This window comes from Synchiropus splendidus, chromosome 8 (assembly GCF_027744825.2).
Source record: "Synchiropus splendidus isolate RoL2022-P1 chromosome 8, RoL_Sspl_1.0, whole genome shotgun sequence".
In the NCBI taxonomy this organism is placed as follows: Eukaryota; Metazoa; Chordata; class Actinopteri; order Syngnathiformes; family Callionymidae; genus Synchiropus; species Synchiropus splendidus.
The window spans coordinates 4,485,362-4,502,296 of NC_071341.1; the positions used below are offsets into that span (position 1 = coordinate 4,485,362).

Below are 16,935 nucleotides of genomic sequence, written 5' to 3' on the forward strand. Positions count from 1 at the left end.
TGAAAAGCCTGAATTGGTCTTGCTGATCAGAGTTGTGCTTCTGGTTTTCTCACAACTTCAATTAACCAGTTGAAAGACTGTGCAAAAAGACAAGTATGAAAGCCCGGATAAATGCAGAGGGTTGTGTTAGGACGGGCATGAGACGTAAAAACTTGCCAAACTAAAAGATGCAGATTAGACAAATGAATCTCATACTGGATCGGTCGAGGCCCGCCATCAGTGCTGTTAACCAGCAGGGTGCTGATGGAACTTGGACTACTGTATGTCAAAGACAGAGAAGGAGAGGGGGGAGGCATGTCAACAGACAGAGGGAGAAGAGGAAAGACAAGAGAATAGGATTGAGAGTAGGGAATGTGGGAACTATGACAGGGAAAGCTAGAGAGTTAGCTGACATGATTCAGAGGAGGAAGGTGGATAGGTGGCCAGAAGCTTAGGAGCAGGGTTTAAACTGTTTTATCATGGTGTGGATGGGAAGGGGAATGGAGTGGGAGTCATCTTGAAGGAGGAGTTTGTCAGGAATGTTCTAGAAGTGACAGAGTGATCAGACAGAGTGATCAGTCTCAATGTAGTTAGTGCTTATGCCCCACAGGTGGGGTGTGACCTTGAGGAGAAGGAGACCTTCTGGAGTGATCTAGATAAACTGCTGGAGAATGAGAGAGTGGTCATTGGGGCAGACTTCAATGGACACGTTGGTGCAGGAAACAGCGGTGACGAGAAAGTGATGGGAAAGTTTGGTATTCAGGATAGGAACACTGAAGGTCAGATGGTTGTAGACTGCAAAAAGGATAAAAATGGCTGTGGTCAATACTTTCTTCCAGAAGAGAGAGGAGCATAGGGTGACTTACAGAAGTGGAGGTAGGAGAACACAGATGGATTACATCTTGTATAGACAATGTCACTTGAAGGATATTTAAAGTAGTAGTGGGTGAGAGCGTGGCCAGACAACATAGGATGGTGGTGTGCTGGATGATCACGGTGGAGAGGTAGGTGAAGAGGGCAGAGAAGAAGACAAAGTGTTGGAAGCTGAAAGAGGAAGAGTCTTGTTGTTGCCTTCATGGAGGGATTGAAGCTGGCTTTGGGTGGCCAAGAATGACTTTCAGATGACTGGACAACTACAGCTGAGGTGATCATGGAGACAGGTAGAAGAGTTCTTGGTATGTCATCTGGAAGAAAAGTGGATAAGGAGACTTGGTGGTGGAACAAAGAAGTGCAGGAGTGTGTACAAAGGAAGAGGTTAGCTAAGAAAAAGTGTTATGTTGAGAGAACAGATGTGAGTAGACAGGAGTACAGGGAGGCCCAGAATAAGACAAAGGTAGTGGTGTCAATGGCCAAACAGAGGGCCTACGCGGACTTGTATGCGAGGTTGGACAGTAAGGATTGGAAGGTAGAGAGATAGAGATGGGAAGGATGTGCAGCAGGTTGATGAAGTGATGAAGGAAGAGGAAAATGTTTTGATTGATCACAGAAGTGTGTTGGGAAGATGGAGAGAGTACTTTGAAGAGCTGATGAATGAGGAAAATGAGTGAGAACAAAGAGTAGTGGTGGTGCATTGATGAGAAATTTTATTTTGTAAAATATTGTCAATATCTCATCTTAACTTCCTAAGAATCAGGACAGCCCTTGCTCTTCACAGGAGTGCGCATTTTCAACTGGACTCTGGAAGTAATTGGAATTCACCCCAGTTTTGGGTATTTACTCATAAATCTTAAACATTCATTCACTCAGATTGCCTCAAAACATAATAACTCTGGAGTATGAGTACTGCATTTAATTGTAAGCCAACCATCAAACAAGGTAAGAACCGATGTTTCTATGAGTGTCATCAAAAGTTTCAACTGAAATGTCAATTAGCTGTTCGCTCTTTTTGCTTTGCAGTGCAGACAGTTTTCATCATTGCAGGTCACACTCCATCAATCTGCCGTGAAGGTGCGTGGTCAAATCAGACTGTTGTTCACAGCCGAAAGCTAAGCCATCTTACAAAAATGCCTCTGAAATTGAGAAATAGCCACGTTTCATTTCTAAATAGCTTTCTGCAGACATACTTTAGGTCAGGTGACCAACACCTGAAAAAAGTTATTGTTATACTACTATAATTTGCAGCTATCACAGTACTTAGTTTTTAGTGGTGGCAGAGCTCTGTACTGTTGAATGGTTTAACAGGACTTTGCTTGACCTTTTGGGGACCTTGGGGGAGAAAAAGAAAGAGGAATGGAGGAAGTATGTGAGGCCCCTAGCGTATGCTGATAGTTGTACAAAGAATGATGCAGCTGGACAAGCCCCTCCTCTTGTCATGTTTGATTCTGAACCTTGTCTCCCAGTGGATCTCTGCTTTGGCATCAGTCCTTCAGGGGGATGATACAAGAACACATGGCCATAATGTGAGGAACCTAAAGAAACCTACAGACGAGACATGCATATGAGTTGGCCTTGAGTAATGCTGAGAAGAGGCAGCAAATGGACAAAAGACGCTGGGATGCTAAAATGACAGCTTTGCCCTTTGAGGGTGGAGACAGGATTCTTGTGAGAAACCTGAGTCTGAGGAAGAAACACAAAATACAATTTCGGACAAATGGGATTCATGTTGAGATGAGAAAGAATATTTTTGTTTATGTCAGGCCTAATAGTGGAGACAATAGAGAGCAGGTCCTCCATTGTGACACGTTGCCTCCTTGTGGGTTTTACCACTAGATTTGGAGACAGATGGTGAAGAAGCCAGTGTTTTTGACCCTTCAATGCCAATATGTACTTCAATGCACACTCCTGAGGTAAGTGTTGAATATATACCAGCAATGGAGGAAGAGTGCTTTCTCCGACTTCTCAGCAACAGGAGGAGGAGCAGTCACAGCAACCCGGTCACAAGGCAATTCGTTCATGAATATTTAATCTATTGAATCATGCATGGGATCATGAATAATGCCTTTTTTTACGTTCTGAGGAACACAAAATAAAATGAATGGGGCTCCAATTGCAGCTCATTCACATTCTATAACATTGTACCGCTGCAATTTATTTGAGCTTCTCCGACCCCAGTTACAACATTACAGCCACTCAAGTCACTAATTTCTCCAGTTTGACTTTGATTTTGGTTCTTATTCACACTATGCTTCCTGAGTGCGCTCTGCTGTTTCCTGACAAATTCACAGAGAAAAACGAGTGCAGACTCATAATAGGTATTTGCATTTTATTGGTTTAAATTCGTCTGAATCAGTTTAGTGAATGTGTCACTTTTTCGTGGAAATAGATGAAACTTATTCACTGTGTATGTTCATGAACGGTCAACTAATTTTTATACTGTCATTGTCCTCAGCTACTAAGGTGTTACGTCTTCAAGGACCCCATGGAAAGTCAGACCAGTAAATTATTTTAGTGCTCCAGTACGGTTGTCGAACTTTGTATTTGTGTCGTGTAACTCTGGTTTCAGTTTCACCTAGTGCCAGTTAAGCGTTATGAGTTCTATTTCATATGTGCTCCGCCCACTAACAGCCTTCGCTATTGGTTAATCCACATCGAGGCACTGGCCTCGGCCTGAGACTTCGATTGATTGGCTCTCCGCCCAGGAAGGCACCTCCCACCACATATAAGACTCCCCCACTACTGCTGCTCTGCTCCTTTTTTCACTCAGCCTGAGACCGTCAACACCATCACGCATGTGTGTCTTGCGCTGCGTTTTTGGATGAGTCACCTGTGTCGTCTGCTTGGGCCAGGACCATCTGAAACTGCTTGACGGTGGATGGGACGTGCATTCGCGCGCTTTTACGGGCCCGCCAGTGTCTTGTTCCAAAGGTGTGTCTGCTTCGAGCCCACTAGCGTCGGCGCTCCCGATTGGCAGCCATATTGCACCGCCCGCGTCGGGAGGTCCAGTTCAGCTGCTTCAAGCGCTCAATTTGGTACGGTGTCAAACAGAGGACTTCATCTCTCAGCATCCCTCACTGATGACGTCACCGATGTTGCTGGAAATTCAAGGTTGGAAGTGACGAAAGCGTGACTGGACGGCGTCTTGTAGCCCTTTCAAAGGGAGCCCCCCACACGCGCCAGATGTGACAAGCGGGCTGTCTCCTTCCCTTTACAGATTTCGATTCAGTGTGGTGGATCTGTGCACTCCCCTCTCTCCGTGGTTAAACAGAACGGTGATCAGGGGCTGTGTACTTCAGTTTTGCCGACGTCCTCCGGAGTTTGCGGGGATCCGAGTGACGTCTCCACGCTCCCCAGTGGAGCGGCTATGTCTGGAGCAGGAGGTGGTGTCACTCCTCCAGAAACAAGCGATCTTCCCGGTTCTGAGGGAAGAGCCGAGAGTGGGTTTTACACTGTGGACTGAACAATCACATTGCTTCCCGCTCGTTCAGAATGTTGACAATCATACAGCTGCTTGAGTGTGTCAGACCAGGGGGCTGACCTCCGTGGATCTGACGGAGGCATACTTTCATGTCCCCATCTTGCCACACCACAGTTACCTGAGGTTTGCAGTGGGGGACGATTATTTCCAGTTCGACCGACTGCCCTTCAGGTATTCGCTGACTCCACGAACCTTTTCAGAGATTCGCCGCTCAGATCGTCAGGTATAAGAATCCTGTATTAGTGCCCAAGGCATGGGTAACTTACACATCTGTGAAGGCACCATTAATGCTGAAAGGTACATACAGTCATAGAGAGTGATTGACAGATTCTAAGAGGTGCAGAGGAAAGTTCAGGCAGGTTGGACCAGGTGAGAACGGTTGATGTGGTGATCTGTAATGAAGAGCAGCAGCAGTTCACTCCTTATGATTTTTTTCTCAGAGGCGGATGCAGCAGTTGGTGAAACATCACACTGCAGCTGTCATGATTCCACCCTGGTGTGATGTGGTGTGGTGTGTGTTTGGTTTGCCAGCTTATCTGGACCTGGACACCAAGCCACATCCACCGCCACGTTACTTCTTGTCACTGCCCCTCGACTGTCTGTCAGGTATGGGTGTGGGCTGGGTGTTTACATACCACCTCAAATTCTCTTCATTCAAAGGTAAACAAACATGAACTATACGCAACTGAGTCTAACTCAAGAGCTTTGAGGACACAAGGGAAAGATTCATGAGAGAACATTGAAAAGTAATGATCATTTACTCAGGTATGATTCCATAATTCTACATGAAAGAGCAGCCCTGTGTTGAAAGTGAATCCCACAGGACAGTGGACTCTCAGAGCATCCTAGAACACTTGGTCTCATGTCCAAACATCCAAGTGTTGACCAAGTGTGGGCGTCCAAAAATGGACATTTATCAAGATTCAAAGGTCACTCCTTTGGGGGATTCACATTTGACCTTCATACTTACAGAGGTCATTGAGCTTGACAAGACCTTTCAAACAATGCATTGACATTATCCCTGCGATGAAGTTAGCATTATTCACCCACATATCTTGTCAGAGACATTCCATCTAACAGGACTGCAAACAGCTGCTGACTTTGAGCAGCCATTTCAACCTCTGATGGACCCTCACTCGCAAACAAAACATCAAGAGACGCTTTCAGAGTTAGGGTTTAAACATTTTAAGGAAGCATTGACAGCTGCTTTCAGTCTTCACAGAATGTACGCCTGAAAGTGCGTTGTGATCTTGATTTGACAAATGCTAACTTCATCACAGAGCTAATATCAATGCATTGTTCTCAGTGCACTCGTCCTGCTCATTGAGGTATGTATGAAGGTCAAATGTTAATGAGTGACCTTTGAACATTGATTAATGTCCATTTTTGAATGCTCACAGTTGGTCACCAACTGCTGCATCCACCTGTGAAATAAAGAGAAAAAATTCATAAGGAGTGAATATTTTAAAATGATGAACTGCTGCTACTCTTAATCATAGATCACTGCATCAACCGTCCTCACCTGGTCCAACCTGCCTGCACGTTCCTAGTCATCTCTTTAAATCTGTCCATCACTCTCTATGATCTATATATGGTCTCTAAAACCTGAACTCATTTGTTTTCACTTCTTACCCGCTTACATTTCAGACCGTCTGCAATCGTATAACCCTGCTGGAGCAACACTGAATGACAACAGATGATCAGTCATTAAAGAGAAAAAAGAAATAGAGAGTAGAGTTGATGTAAGTAACAAGTTCGTGGATTATGTTGTGTTGCTCGTTCAACGATGTTTCCTGGGTTGTTGTGAACTTTTGAGGGGATGTAAACGGGTTGGCTGTGGTCCAGAACTGCCACTTCTTATGCTCCCTCACCTTTACCAGTGTTGGATCAGGTAATTACAGTAAACTTTGCATTACCATGATATTCCTACATTTTACTGTACTATTTCACAGTAAAATACTGTGTTCAGTTCATTTACTGTGATAACACAACAAATGACATGAACCGCACTGCATTGGCTCAATGCTCTTTTGGCGGTAACAAGCACACACGATAAACCAGGGAAGGTGAACTAGTGCCTGTTACAAGTTACTCTCTATTTCGTTTTTCTCTTTAATGACTGATCATCTGTTGTCATTCAGTGTTGCTCCAGCAGGGTTATACAATTGCAGACGGTCTGAAAAGAACCGGTGGACACACACATTTGTCTGTGATATATATATTTTTTAAAATCTGAAATGTGTCCGTATGTGTGTGTGTGAGTGTGTCATACGATAATGTTTTTTCTCTGATCCGAGGGTTTCACTGCACATGCTACCTGTTTTGATGTAAGTAACAAGTTCGTGGATTATGTTGTGTTGCTCGTTCAACGATGTTTCCTGGGTCGTTGTGAACTTTTGAGGGAATGTAAACGGGTTGGCTGTGGTCCAGAACTGCCACAGCTGGTCGATGATTTATATGGATATATTTGTGTTGCTCTGATTTGAGCCTAGAGTTTTACAATCACACTGCATGATTTGGTGACACAGTGCAAAAACATGACTGTGGTAATCAGACTTCTACTGCCTCAGAAAAAAAACAGTCACCAATACCATAGAGGTTCAGTTCAACTCGAAAAATAAGCAACAGTTAACTGTGCAATCTTCACTGTGACCTTGAGGAATGATGTTCCACTGTAAATTTGGTATGTGTGAGAATGTACACACAGTAACACTCCCCTTTACAGCTATCAATGTGGTGTGCCTTCCTGTACTCGGATGTACCGCAAAGCCACTGTACTGAAAAGCCACATGTACAGAGACTACAAAGAACCTTATAGTCACAAGCCAATTGAGACATCCTTAAAGTCTATGGCTCAGTCTTGGGTATTGAAGTGTGTTACAGTAACTTCTCTCTCTAAATCATTTGAAGTCACACTCAAAAGAAGGATTCAAAATCAATTGCATAGTCAGAGGTCGTGACTGCAGCTTTACAGTTGCATCTAGTTTTCTCTCACATGTTTCCAGGAAACATGCAAATAGATGTGTGGAAGATCTAGAAGATTCAGTTCTAGATACGTCTGTTCCCACAGAGCCTTTGAGCCTGCATGTGACTCCAGCTCTAATATTTCTGAAGGACAACATGAGCCTGAAGTGCCACTTGCTGTTGATGAACCTCTGTTTTTACTAAACCTTACACTTCGGTACTTAAAATTACAAGCTAAGCTATTGTTACCAGCCAGTACCATACAAACAATCATTGAGGACTTTCAAAATGCCCATGAAATTGTCCTTCATTGATGAACTGAACAGAGGGGATCTACTCAAGCTCTACAACACAGACTTAAAGAGACGGACTGCTTTTAAAAAGAGTTTCAACTATGTTGAGCCTGTGCCTTTTTGGGGGTAAATGATGAAAATGGCAAAGAACGCTTTTCTCAGTATATACCTGTAAAGGAAACATTGGCTGGTTGGTTTGATGTTATACCAAGATACGTTTGAGGTTGTTAACCCACTTGGATCAGGAAATAAAAAACAAAGTGTTAGCTGTTTACTCAACTCTGACAGATATTTTGCCACACAACAGATCCACTATAAATCAGATGCAACTTGTACTCCTATGTCGAGAGCAGGACTTGAAATATTTTGGAATGGACAAAGTTTTTGAACAACTGAGCAAGGACCTCAAAGTTTTGGAAGAGAGAGGCATTGTCATAATTGATGGCAGTGATGTTAAATATTTCAGGAGACAACTTAGGATGTCATTCGGTTGGGGGCACAGTCCTACCAAAGTCATTTGCGAGGTCTAAAAACTAGTGACACCAGCTCTGTATGTGGCATCAAGTCTGACTCTCCTTTTAACCAACTTGCTCATTTTCATGTTTGTCAGCCTGGCCTGCCACCATGTCTAGGTCACGACTTGTTTGAGGGTATTGTCACTCCTGACCTTGCTTTATTCATCAGTCATTTAGTCATGGAGAAGCATTTTACTGACCTGCAGTTTAATATAAGAACCAATTCAAATACCAAGGAAATGATGGGAGCGACAAATGATTAAGTTCAAAACTGCTGCTTGCTTAGATTGTCGCCTCTTTTGGTGGGTGATAGGATTAAAGATCCTTTTGACAACAAGGTATGGCAACTCTTTTTGCAGCTGAGAGAGAGGCCAAGTGGCATATCTGAAAGTCATCACTGAAGAGTGCATATACTACAGAAAAAAGCACTTGTCATTCCTTAAAACCTAGGCACCATTATTTGTGCCACTACTCGGAGCTCATTGTACACTTTGGTCCACTTACCCGCCTGTGGACTCTGGTTTGAAAGCAAACACACATTTTTTAAGCTGTGTGCCCGGAAATTACACAACTTTAAAAGTCTTAAAAACTGGCAGAGAGACACCAACTTCTGCAAACATATTTGAGTACAGGCAGCCTTTTCCCTCCACCTCGTAAAAAAGGGCACAGAGTTTTCTGTCAATGATTACAATGACCAGATCACGGCATCTGTAGCCAGTTATAACTTTGAGTCACAGTCTGCAGTGGCTTGCAACACTGTAACAGTGAAAGGCACTGTGTACAAAAAAAGGGATGTTTGTTATACTTGGGAACAATGATGAAGAACTTTATTTTGGAAAAATGAACCTGGTCATTGTTCTCCATGATCATGTGCACTTTGTGATAGAGAAACACACTTTTGTTAAGTTGAGCTATTGAGGGCATCCATTGTGAATTAGGAGTTGCCCAAGAGGATTATGTCTGCATTAAGCATGAAGATTTACTTGACTACTATCTTCCAGTGTAGAAGTATATGGCCCGTCACTAACTGCTCTCCACCATTCTTCCTGTGATACAGTTTTATCATCCAGGTGACAAAAGCAGACAGGACAAAGAGCATGCAGACAGGATGTTGAGGTAAAAAAAATGCATGGGCAAAAAGCTGTGTTATTAAGCTAAGAAAATCAAGTGGTTCTCTTTTTGACATGGTATGTTATTTTTGACATTCAGTAGTTCATCAAACTACATTTGGATTGTCAAATTAAGCTTATGGTCAAGAATCACTACCAATCACTGGCTACCTTCGTGTGCCTGCGCCAGCCATCACAGAGATCAAGGAGCAATGGCCTTTCCTCTTCTCCCAAAGAGGCCTTTACTACCATTTTGGTACTACTACCGCTACTACCACTCCAGACGGATATCTTCATCCTTATTAATAATTGAGAAAATCCTTGCAAACGACGAGCCAGAGGCTTCATGGCTGCATGTAGCCTTCCACTACTGATGGCCTACTTGAAAGAGCCAGAGAGTGCAACCATGCTTGAGACTGATGTAAGTTGGTTACGAGATTAAAAAAAAAATTATAAAAAAACAAAAACAGGTTGTGATTAGACAGTACTTTATGTCTTTGACACTTTGATGCATACATTTAATCACACTCATTCACATGAGGTGACATGTTTCTAAATCATTGAGACCAGTGGACTATCTTATGCACCATGTTGAAACTTTGCTATATAGAGGTATGCTATGTCCTATTTTACAGCCGTGTGACACGTGTGCTGATGTGCAGAGGAGAGTGGCATTACCAAGCTCCTTATTTGTCCAATGTACTTTTTATGTGGATTTTATATTGACATATGTAACTGCAAGCTAGAAATAATATTTCTCTATAACTTGCTGATCAATGTTTTGATATGTTTTTTTCTAATATTGTTGCATGTCTCCATCTTTTTGACACTGATATTTAGTAGTAGTAGAAGTATCATGCTGGTGACTAGTCATCGGTTACAGATATTTCAGATTGCTTTCTTCCATCATTCCAGAGGAGTACAATGACTTAGATTTTCTTTACTGTTCATTTCAGGCGACATGAAGAAGCCAAGGACTTGGATGCTGTGCATCGAAGGACAAGTGGTGATGGGACCACATGCCAGATTCATCAATGGTATAGCTGCACTTTTTACAGCTTCAATCTGCAGTATTTTGAAGATGGTTTTTACACACTGGAGTTTATAAAAAAAGGTATTGTAACGCTCTTCCACTTTTCATTTTGATAGCATGGCAAAGAGAGCACACAGCCTATAAGGTGCCGACATATGCTCCATTTTGGCAACCTCATAAATTTTCAGCACATCATTGTGTCAGGAATTTTTCATTACCACTATGTCCTCTACTAATATTTGTCACCACTGTCACCACATGCACCTAACTTGGTTGTCAAGTACTTGATACCTATGTATGTTGCTTTGGATAAATGCGTCGAAAATAAGTAAAACTGTAGCTTGCTTAATTCCATGTGTGGAAAGAGGGTATAACTCAAGTAAAAGTACCATTACTTTGACAACACTCTACTACTAACTGGAACTGCCAGTCTGTTAATCTACTCAAGTAAAAGTAAATAGTAACTTTATTCACAATGTACCTTAAAGTATAACTTTGTGATTTTTGAACCTGGCCTATATTTAGGATCGACAGTAGTGCAACTGAATAGGAACCAAAATCAGGTTGATTTTGACTCGCTCTGTATTCTTTATGTTTAAGAGATACTTACGCAGAAACTCTGTGGTTTAGTCACCCTTTAAATAAACGAAGAAAGTACAAATACCCAAAAAGACACTCAATTACAGTTACATACAAGTAAATGTCATTAGTTGCTTTTCATCTTTGTTAATTCTTCTTAGTGTTTCCACGTGTGTCTCAATTTTTTACATACCTGATCTGCTTGCTTGTCCTGGTGTTGGTTTGCTGTTTTCTTTTCTTATTGTTTCAGGTGCTTCTTGGGAATGAACCCTGAGACTCGCTCGAAGAGCAAAAGCATGTGTGAGCAAATAAAAAAAAAACAAAACTGGTGGACTTTAAGTGGTTATCAAAGTGATTTGCAAAAATCTGATTGTTTTGCATGTTCACAAATGTTTAACTGTTTTTACAAGTACATTTCAAGTGCTTTTGTTTTTTTGTTTGAAAGTGATAAGTTGTCCTTTGTCAAAAATGTCCTTTGGTCTGTTGTTGTTGTCATTTTCAATCAGTAAATGCAAAGCATGTTTGTAAGAGACAATAACAGTAATATCACAGTAAAGTATTCACAATATGTTACAGTATTTACTTTTTGTTAAGTTTGTTTTGTCATTGTCACTGCCCTATTTGCTTCTTCATCCCGTTTTACTTCCAGGGCTCAGTTTTATGACGTCATTTCCTGTCCGCATGCGCACATTGGTATTTCAAGACGTAATTTACTGAGTATATACTAATATTAACTGAGACCTCGTAGGCAAGATAGAAAACTGCATGCAAATTGCACAGAAAGATCAAATTATTTTATCTGAAATCTTGTTAAAATATCCGAATTGTTGAATGCAAGTCAAATGTAGTGATATATATATAAAATAAGGTTAATATACAGTTAATACGTCAGCGTACTACTTTAGTAATTCAAATTCTGCTTCTCTTGATGAAATACGTGTGTAGTGAGGCGTGGCGTAATGACGTTTCTAATTTTATTCTAATTTATGTGTCAAGCAGCTACACCCATGTGCGCATGTGGACAGGAAATTATGTCATAAGCCTGAGCCCTGGGAGCAAAACGGGATGAGGAAGCAAATAGGGCAGTGACAGTCATGATTCCGCTTTTATTTTGGTCAGGTGTGTCACTGCCCTATTTGCTTCTTCATCCCGTTTTGCTTCCAGGGCTCATTTTTATGACGTCATTTCCTGTCCGCCTGCGCACATGGGTGTTTCAATACGTAATTTCCTGTCCCCATGCGCATAATTTTTGAAGTTATGCTAATTTATGAATTAGCATAACTTGCCTACGTCACTGCACCCACGTGTACTTCATCGAATCATCGAGAGAAGCAGGTTGTGCTCCACATCTGTCCGCCAAAGATGAAGAATTTTGAGTACCTCAAGCGTTTCAGGGAGTTTCTCTTGACCGGCGTCTTTGACTCCAGCTTGTCAAAGATTGACAAACAAGATATGCGCCGCTCTGCTCGCAGCTTTATATTGAAAGGTATGAAAAATCGACTAACTTGACAGGAAATAGCAACATTGGCAGTCATTTTAGTAAGTAATCGTATTTCTAATTACCTTTTATGTTCTATAACATACATTGCAAAAATAAATTGAGGCATATTATTCTTATATTAATTACGTGTTAATAATTGTATTTAATAAAAAAAAACTGGCATATTTATTAATAATTTACACTTGGTACTTCACATCTAAAAACTAGATAGATGCATGTTCACGTCAACAGCATAGATGCAAACAAAAAAACATTCAAGACATTCTCAAAGTAGGGACAAAGACACCAGTGTGTCTGTGTCTGTATGTGTACGTATGCATGTTACATGTTGTTTCTGTTTAAATGTAACTAAAATTATTCTTTTGGAAGATGGCAGGATGTTCTACACTGGAACTAATGGGCAATATCTTCGTTTGGTGGTGTTAACTGAGGAGGAAAAGAGGTCTGTCCTCCACGAATGCCACGATCATCCAGGGACAGGAAATCATCGTGGTTTGAGAGCCACCAGAGACAAGGTTGTTGCTGGTTATTACTGGTCAACTTTAAAGAAGGACGTGTATGACTGGGTAAGTACTCAAATACAATAACTATGTAAGTTAAAATAAGGTTGTGTAAAAGTTACTTTTCTTTGTACCAGGTGAGGTGCTGCCATCGATGCCAACTCAATGATCCCATTAGTACACAGACACCAACGTTGCATCCGATCAAGGTGGGGTGCATAACATTTTTGCTCAATGAAATGCAAAAAAATGATCACTAAATATATAAATTGCTGTTATTCCGCTAGGTTAATGAAACGTGGGATGTGGTTGGCTTGGACCTCATTGGCCCTCTCCCTGAGACTGCTAGAGGCCAGAAATATATCCTGACTATGACAGACCTCTACACAAAGTGGGTTGTTGCTCAGCCACTGTGCAGAAAGAGTGCAAGTCGTGTATGGCATTAACACAACTTCACAGGTCCGAGCAATCTTGTCTTTAGGGTTTTTTTTTATCTGAAGTGATCATAAATCATAATAATATCATAATAATAATGTCTTTGTCTTCAGGCCTCCACGAAGTACACTCCGTTTTTCCTCATGTTTCACCGACATCCTCGCTTTCCTGAAGTGATGAATGCTTGTCCAATTGGAGATTCATGGGAGGTTGGAGATCCAGAGGAAGACATGGACACCACAGTTGATAAGATAAGACTCCTGAATGAGAAGGTGTGTCCAATTCATGATACAAAGTATCTTGTTAATGAGAAACTAATACCATTTTCACATGATAGGTCCTTCAAAACATTGAACTGGCACAGGAAAGACAGAAGAAATCTTACGCTATGCGTAAGAAAAAGTCAGTCAATGTTGGAGATTATGTCCTCATCTTAGGAAGCCCCAAAGATCGGTTTCGTTCAGCGGCCATGTCCAGTCAGCATGAGGGTCCCTTCACTGTTACCAGCATCTCTTCAAAAGGCGTGGCAACAGTGAGAAAAAGTCATGGGAAGCACCGGATGCTCAACATAAAGCGCCTCAGGCCATATAGGAGATTGGAGAGTATGAATTTTATTTCAAATTTCTTCTTCATTTTCACCTCAAAAACCTTGTCAACCACTCATGTTTTCTTTGTTATTAGGTCTTAGTCGTCTGAGCAAGATAGCGTTTTGGCATGACCACCCATATTGGACTGATAAGCATGATGATCATCTTTATGCTTCATGTGGAGAGATATGGGAGCAGAAGTTGGGTCCTCTTCAGGATAAACTGGCAAGTGATATCTCTATCTGTTTTCCATGGCAAAAAGATTTCATTAGCTAAATCCTAATATATTCACTAATGGCATGGTGTGATCTTGCATTCTAGTTGTCCTATGTACTGGACACCAGTCGTCCTGCAAAGGAATTTATTGTCAAAGATGGCAATCTCTGTCTTGTTCGCGAGGAATTCTGGACTTTGGGCATTCCGCGATGCATGGATTCATCTGTATGTTTATTTAGATCTTTGTATTTAAGGAAACTTAAAAGAGTCATAATGTCTTAAACATAGAATGATTTCTTTGTCTTGATCCATTCTCTTTTAGATTGGAAATGCCTGCCTGAGGCTCATTCAAGAAGCTGCTCAGCGATATGTAATTTTTTTAAAATTCAAATTCAAAATTTACAGTATATACATATTGATTTACTCAGGGGAAGGACGTTCATATTGTGGATATGTTTGTCGTGCCCACCTGGAAGTTGGATCACGTAGACCCCTTAGTTGGTCTGATGGTGAGTTATTTCACTATTAAGATTGAATGTTTCCGACATGAAAATGTAATGACTGTCTTGTTTTTGTTTTGTTTTTGTAATGCCAGGACAACATGAGATCAAAGGATGTCATTATGTTTCCAGCATGGAGTCGTCAACAGAACCAGTCAGATCACTACTTGTTATGTGTTGAGTGAAAAATCATTCATCAAATTCATTCAACTCCTGCAATGTTTATGTGCCTGTGTAACTGTTATATCCACATTTTTCCATTGCAGGTGTTACTGGTTAAAGAAAAAGAGATCCTCTTTTTGGATTCTCTTCTTCCTCATGGTTTTGGAGATGAGTCATATAGAGCAATCTTTAGGTGGATATTAAACAATGTCGTCGTTGGTCCTGTCCTACAGCATCGTTGGGGAAATAAGCCTTGTTCACTGGCTTTTGGTTTGTATTGGAGCCTTGTTCTGTGGCTCGTGGTTTGTATTGGAGCCTTGTTCTGTGGCTTCTGATTTGTGTTTTAGCCTTGTCTTGCAACAAGCAGTTCATATTTTAGCCTCGTTCAATGGCTATGGGTAAGAACCTTCAAATAATTTGGTAAATTAGTGGTTATATGGTATGTAACTGTGCTCTCATTGTTATTTCCTAGACGAATCGCCACATCACTTGATACTGGACCATGGCGGGAGAAAACTGGCAGTGACTTTGATGTACACATCTAATTGGCATAGCCAACTTAATTTATTTCAAAATCTAAATTGACATTATGTTGTGTTTTTTAGGGCTTTCCTCAACAAACCTCCTCCAACCATTGTGGAGTCATGATGCTCATGGTAAACATGTCCTTGCATATTTATCTCATCCATTCTCTAAATGTAAACATCTGTTTTTATTTGACAGTACGCTTTCTGCATTTGCACCGACCGTCCATTTCACTTTTCTGAGGTGAGTTTAAATCATGTGTCAGTAAGCAAAACATTACCTTCTTAATTTGAATCAAATTTTAATGCGTCTTTGAGAGTGGCATGGTCCGCAAGTGGTGGTGTGTGCAGCTAATGGAGAGGTTCTCCATTGAAGGGTAAGATAACATTTCAATCAGTCATTTGAATTGTACTGATCAAATAATGAATTAATTTGATTATTCTAAAGGCATGGTCAGCGATTTGCCTTCTGGACCCAGGAGGCTAAAGAACTGCTCCATGGTGTACTTGAGCCTCTTCTTCGGCTGCCCCGCAGAAGGGCCTGGAACAATCCACTTTTGGTATTCCCTACACTTGAATAACACCAGTACTAGCAGTAGTATCTTGTGTTTTGGGGTGATGGCAATATGTGCTATTTTACTTTGCTGCAGGATCAGTCGACAACCGTGCAGCATCTCTACCTGGCTGTCCAGTGGATAGATGAAAACCCAGGTGTCTTCAAGAGTAAGTGGAGGGTGCCCGCATTCCATGGTATGACAGAGCAGGAGCAGGAGGACGCTGTGAGGAGTCTGCTGGAGGACAATGGAGATGGCACTGATGCCAGGGATCCTTTCATATTCGTTTTTGACGACATGGACAACATGGAAACGTTTATGAATGAATGTCGTGATCAGAGAGACCTGTGAGTGAATGTTCAATGTGTTGCAGATAATAGTGAGTAGATGAAGGTCTGTTTTGTCTGGTGAACTGTTCAGGCATTTGTTAATAATGGTGTGTTTTGATGTTTTGTATATAAAATAAGTTTAGTCATTTATAAATAATGTTGGTGTGTTTTCATGTTTTGTTAATAAAATGTAATCCTCATAAAAGTTGTGATTCAATGAAAAAGACGTCTTGTTGTTTATTCGGTTGCAATAAACCAAATGAACCACTGAGACCTCGTTGGCAAGATAGAAAACTGCATGCAAATTGCACAGAAAGATCCAATTATTTTATCTGAAATCTTGTTAAAATATCCGAATTGTTGAATACAAGTCAAATGTAGTGATATATATTTAAAATAAGGTTAAAATACAGTTAATACGTCGGCGTAGTACTTTAGTAATTCAAATTCCGCTTCTCTTGATGAAATACGAGTGTGTAGTGAGGCGTGGCGTAATGACGTTGCTAATTTTATTCTAATTTATGTGTCAAACAGCTACACCCATGTGCGCATGTGGACAGGAAACTACGTCTTGAAACACCCATGTGCGCATGCGGACAGGAAATGACGCCACAAAACTGAGACCTGGAAGCAAAACGGGATGAAGAAGCAAATAGGGCAGTGACAAGGTGAATCCTGTTTTGTTTTCTCCCTCTGTTCTTCCTGTTCCTGTGGCACACGACTGGAGGCAGTCAAACCCTGATCACCTGTGTATAAGAGCATCTGGACTCCAGCAACGTGTGCCAGATCGACTCCTATTGT

The 16,935-nt window shown here is 41.3% G+C and overlaps 1 protein-coding gene across 4 annotated transcripts; it reads left to right on the top strand.

Annotated features, from left to right (window-relative positions):
- The first annotated feature begins 12,131 nt into the window (after positions 1–12,131).
- LOC128763991 (uncharacterized) lies at positions 12,132–16,240 on the top strand. Of its 4 annotated transcripts, none has more exons than XR_008415703.1 (13): positions 12,132–12,312; positions 12,697–12,893; positions 12,965–13,036; positions 13,115–13,286; positions 13,376–13,534; positions 13,600–13,864; positions 13,944–14,074; positions 14,171–14,290; positions 14,388–14,435; positions 14,494–14,574; positions 14,661–14,741; positions 14,832–15,260; positions 15,333–15,377. XR_008415703.1 is itself a non-coding variant. In XM_053873323.1 (8 exons), the coding sequence occupies exons 2-8, from the start codon at positions 14,935–14,937 to the stop codon at positions 16,154–16,156; spliced, it is 774 nt and encodes a 257-aa protein (XP_053729298.1). In that variant the 5' UTR covers positions 14,667–14,741; positions 14,832–14,934; the 3' UTR covers positions 16,157–16,240. The 4 variants fall into 4 exon arrangements, 2 of the variants coding, with proteins under 2 accessions (XP_053729298.1, XP_053729299.1); XR_008415704.1 differs by lacking the exon at positions 15,333–15,377 and having other exon boundaries at positions 14,832–15,125; positions 15,200–15,254; XM_053873323.1 differs by lacking the exons at positions 12,132–12,312; positions 12,697–12,893; positions 12,965–13,036; ... (5 more) ...; positions 14,388–14,435; positions 14,494–14,574 and adding exons at positions 15,451–15,495; positions 15,570–15,628; positions 15,700–15,811; positions 15,902–16,240 and having other exon boundaries at positions 14,667–14,741; positions 14,832–15,125; positions 15,200–15,260; positions 15,333–15,383.
- Positions 16,241–16,935: the final 695 nt, after the last annotated feature.

What these genes read in the sequence shown, in the direction of transcription:
- LOC128763991 (XM_053873323.1), top strand. Translation starts at nt 14,935, where the DNA reads ATGTCGTCGTTGGTCCTGTCCTACAGCATCGTTGGGGAAATAAGCCTT. An exon ending in GTGGAGTCATGATGCTCATG is followed by an intron (nt 15,384 to 15,450) that starts GTAAACATGTCC and finishes TTTATTTGACAG; the next exon opens with TACGCTTTCTGCATTTGCAC. An exon ending in GTCCATTTCACTTTTCTGAG is followed by an intron (nt 15,496 to 15,569) that starts GTGAGTTTAAAT and finishes TGCGTCTTTGAG; the next exon opens with AGTGGCATGGTCCGCAAGTG.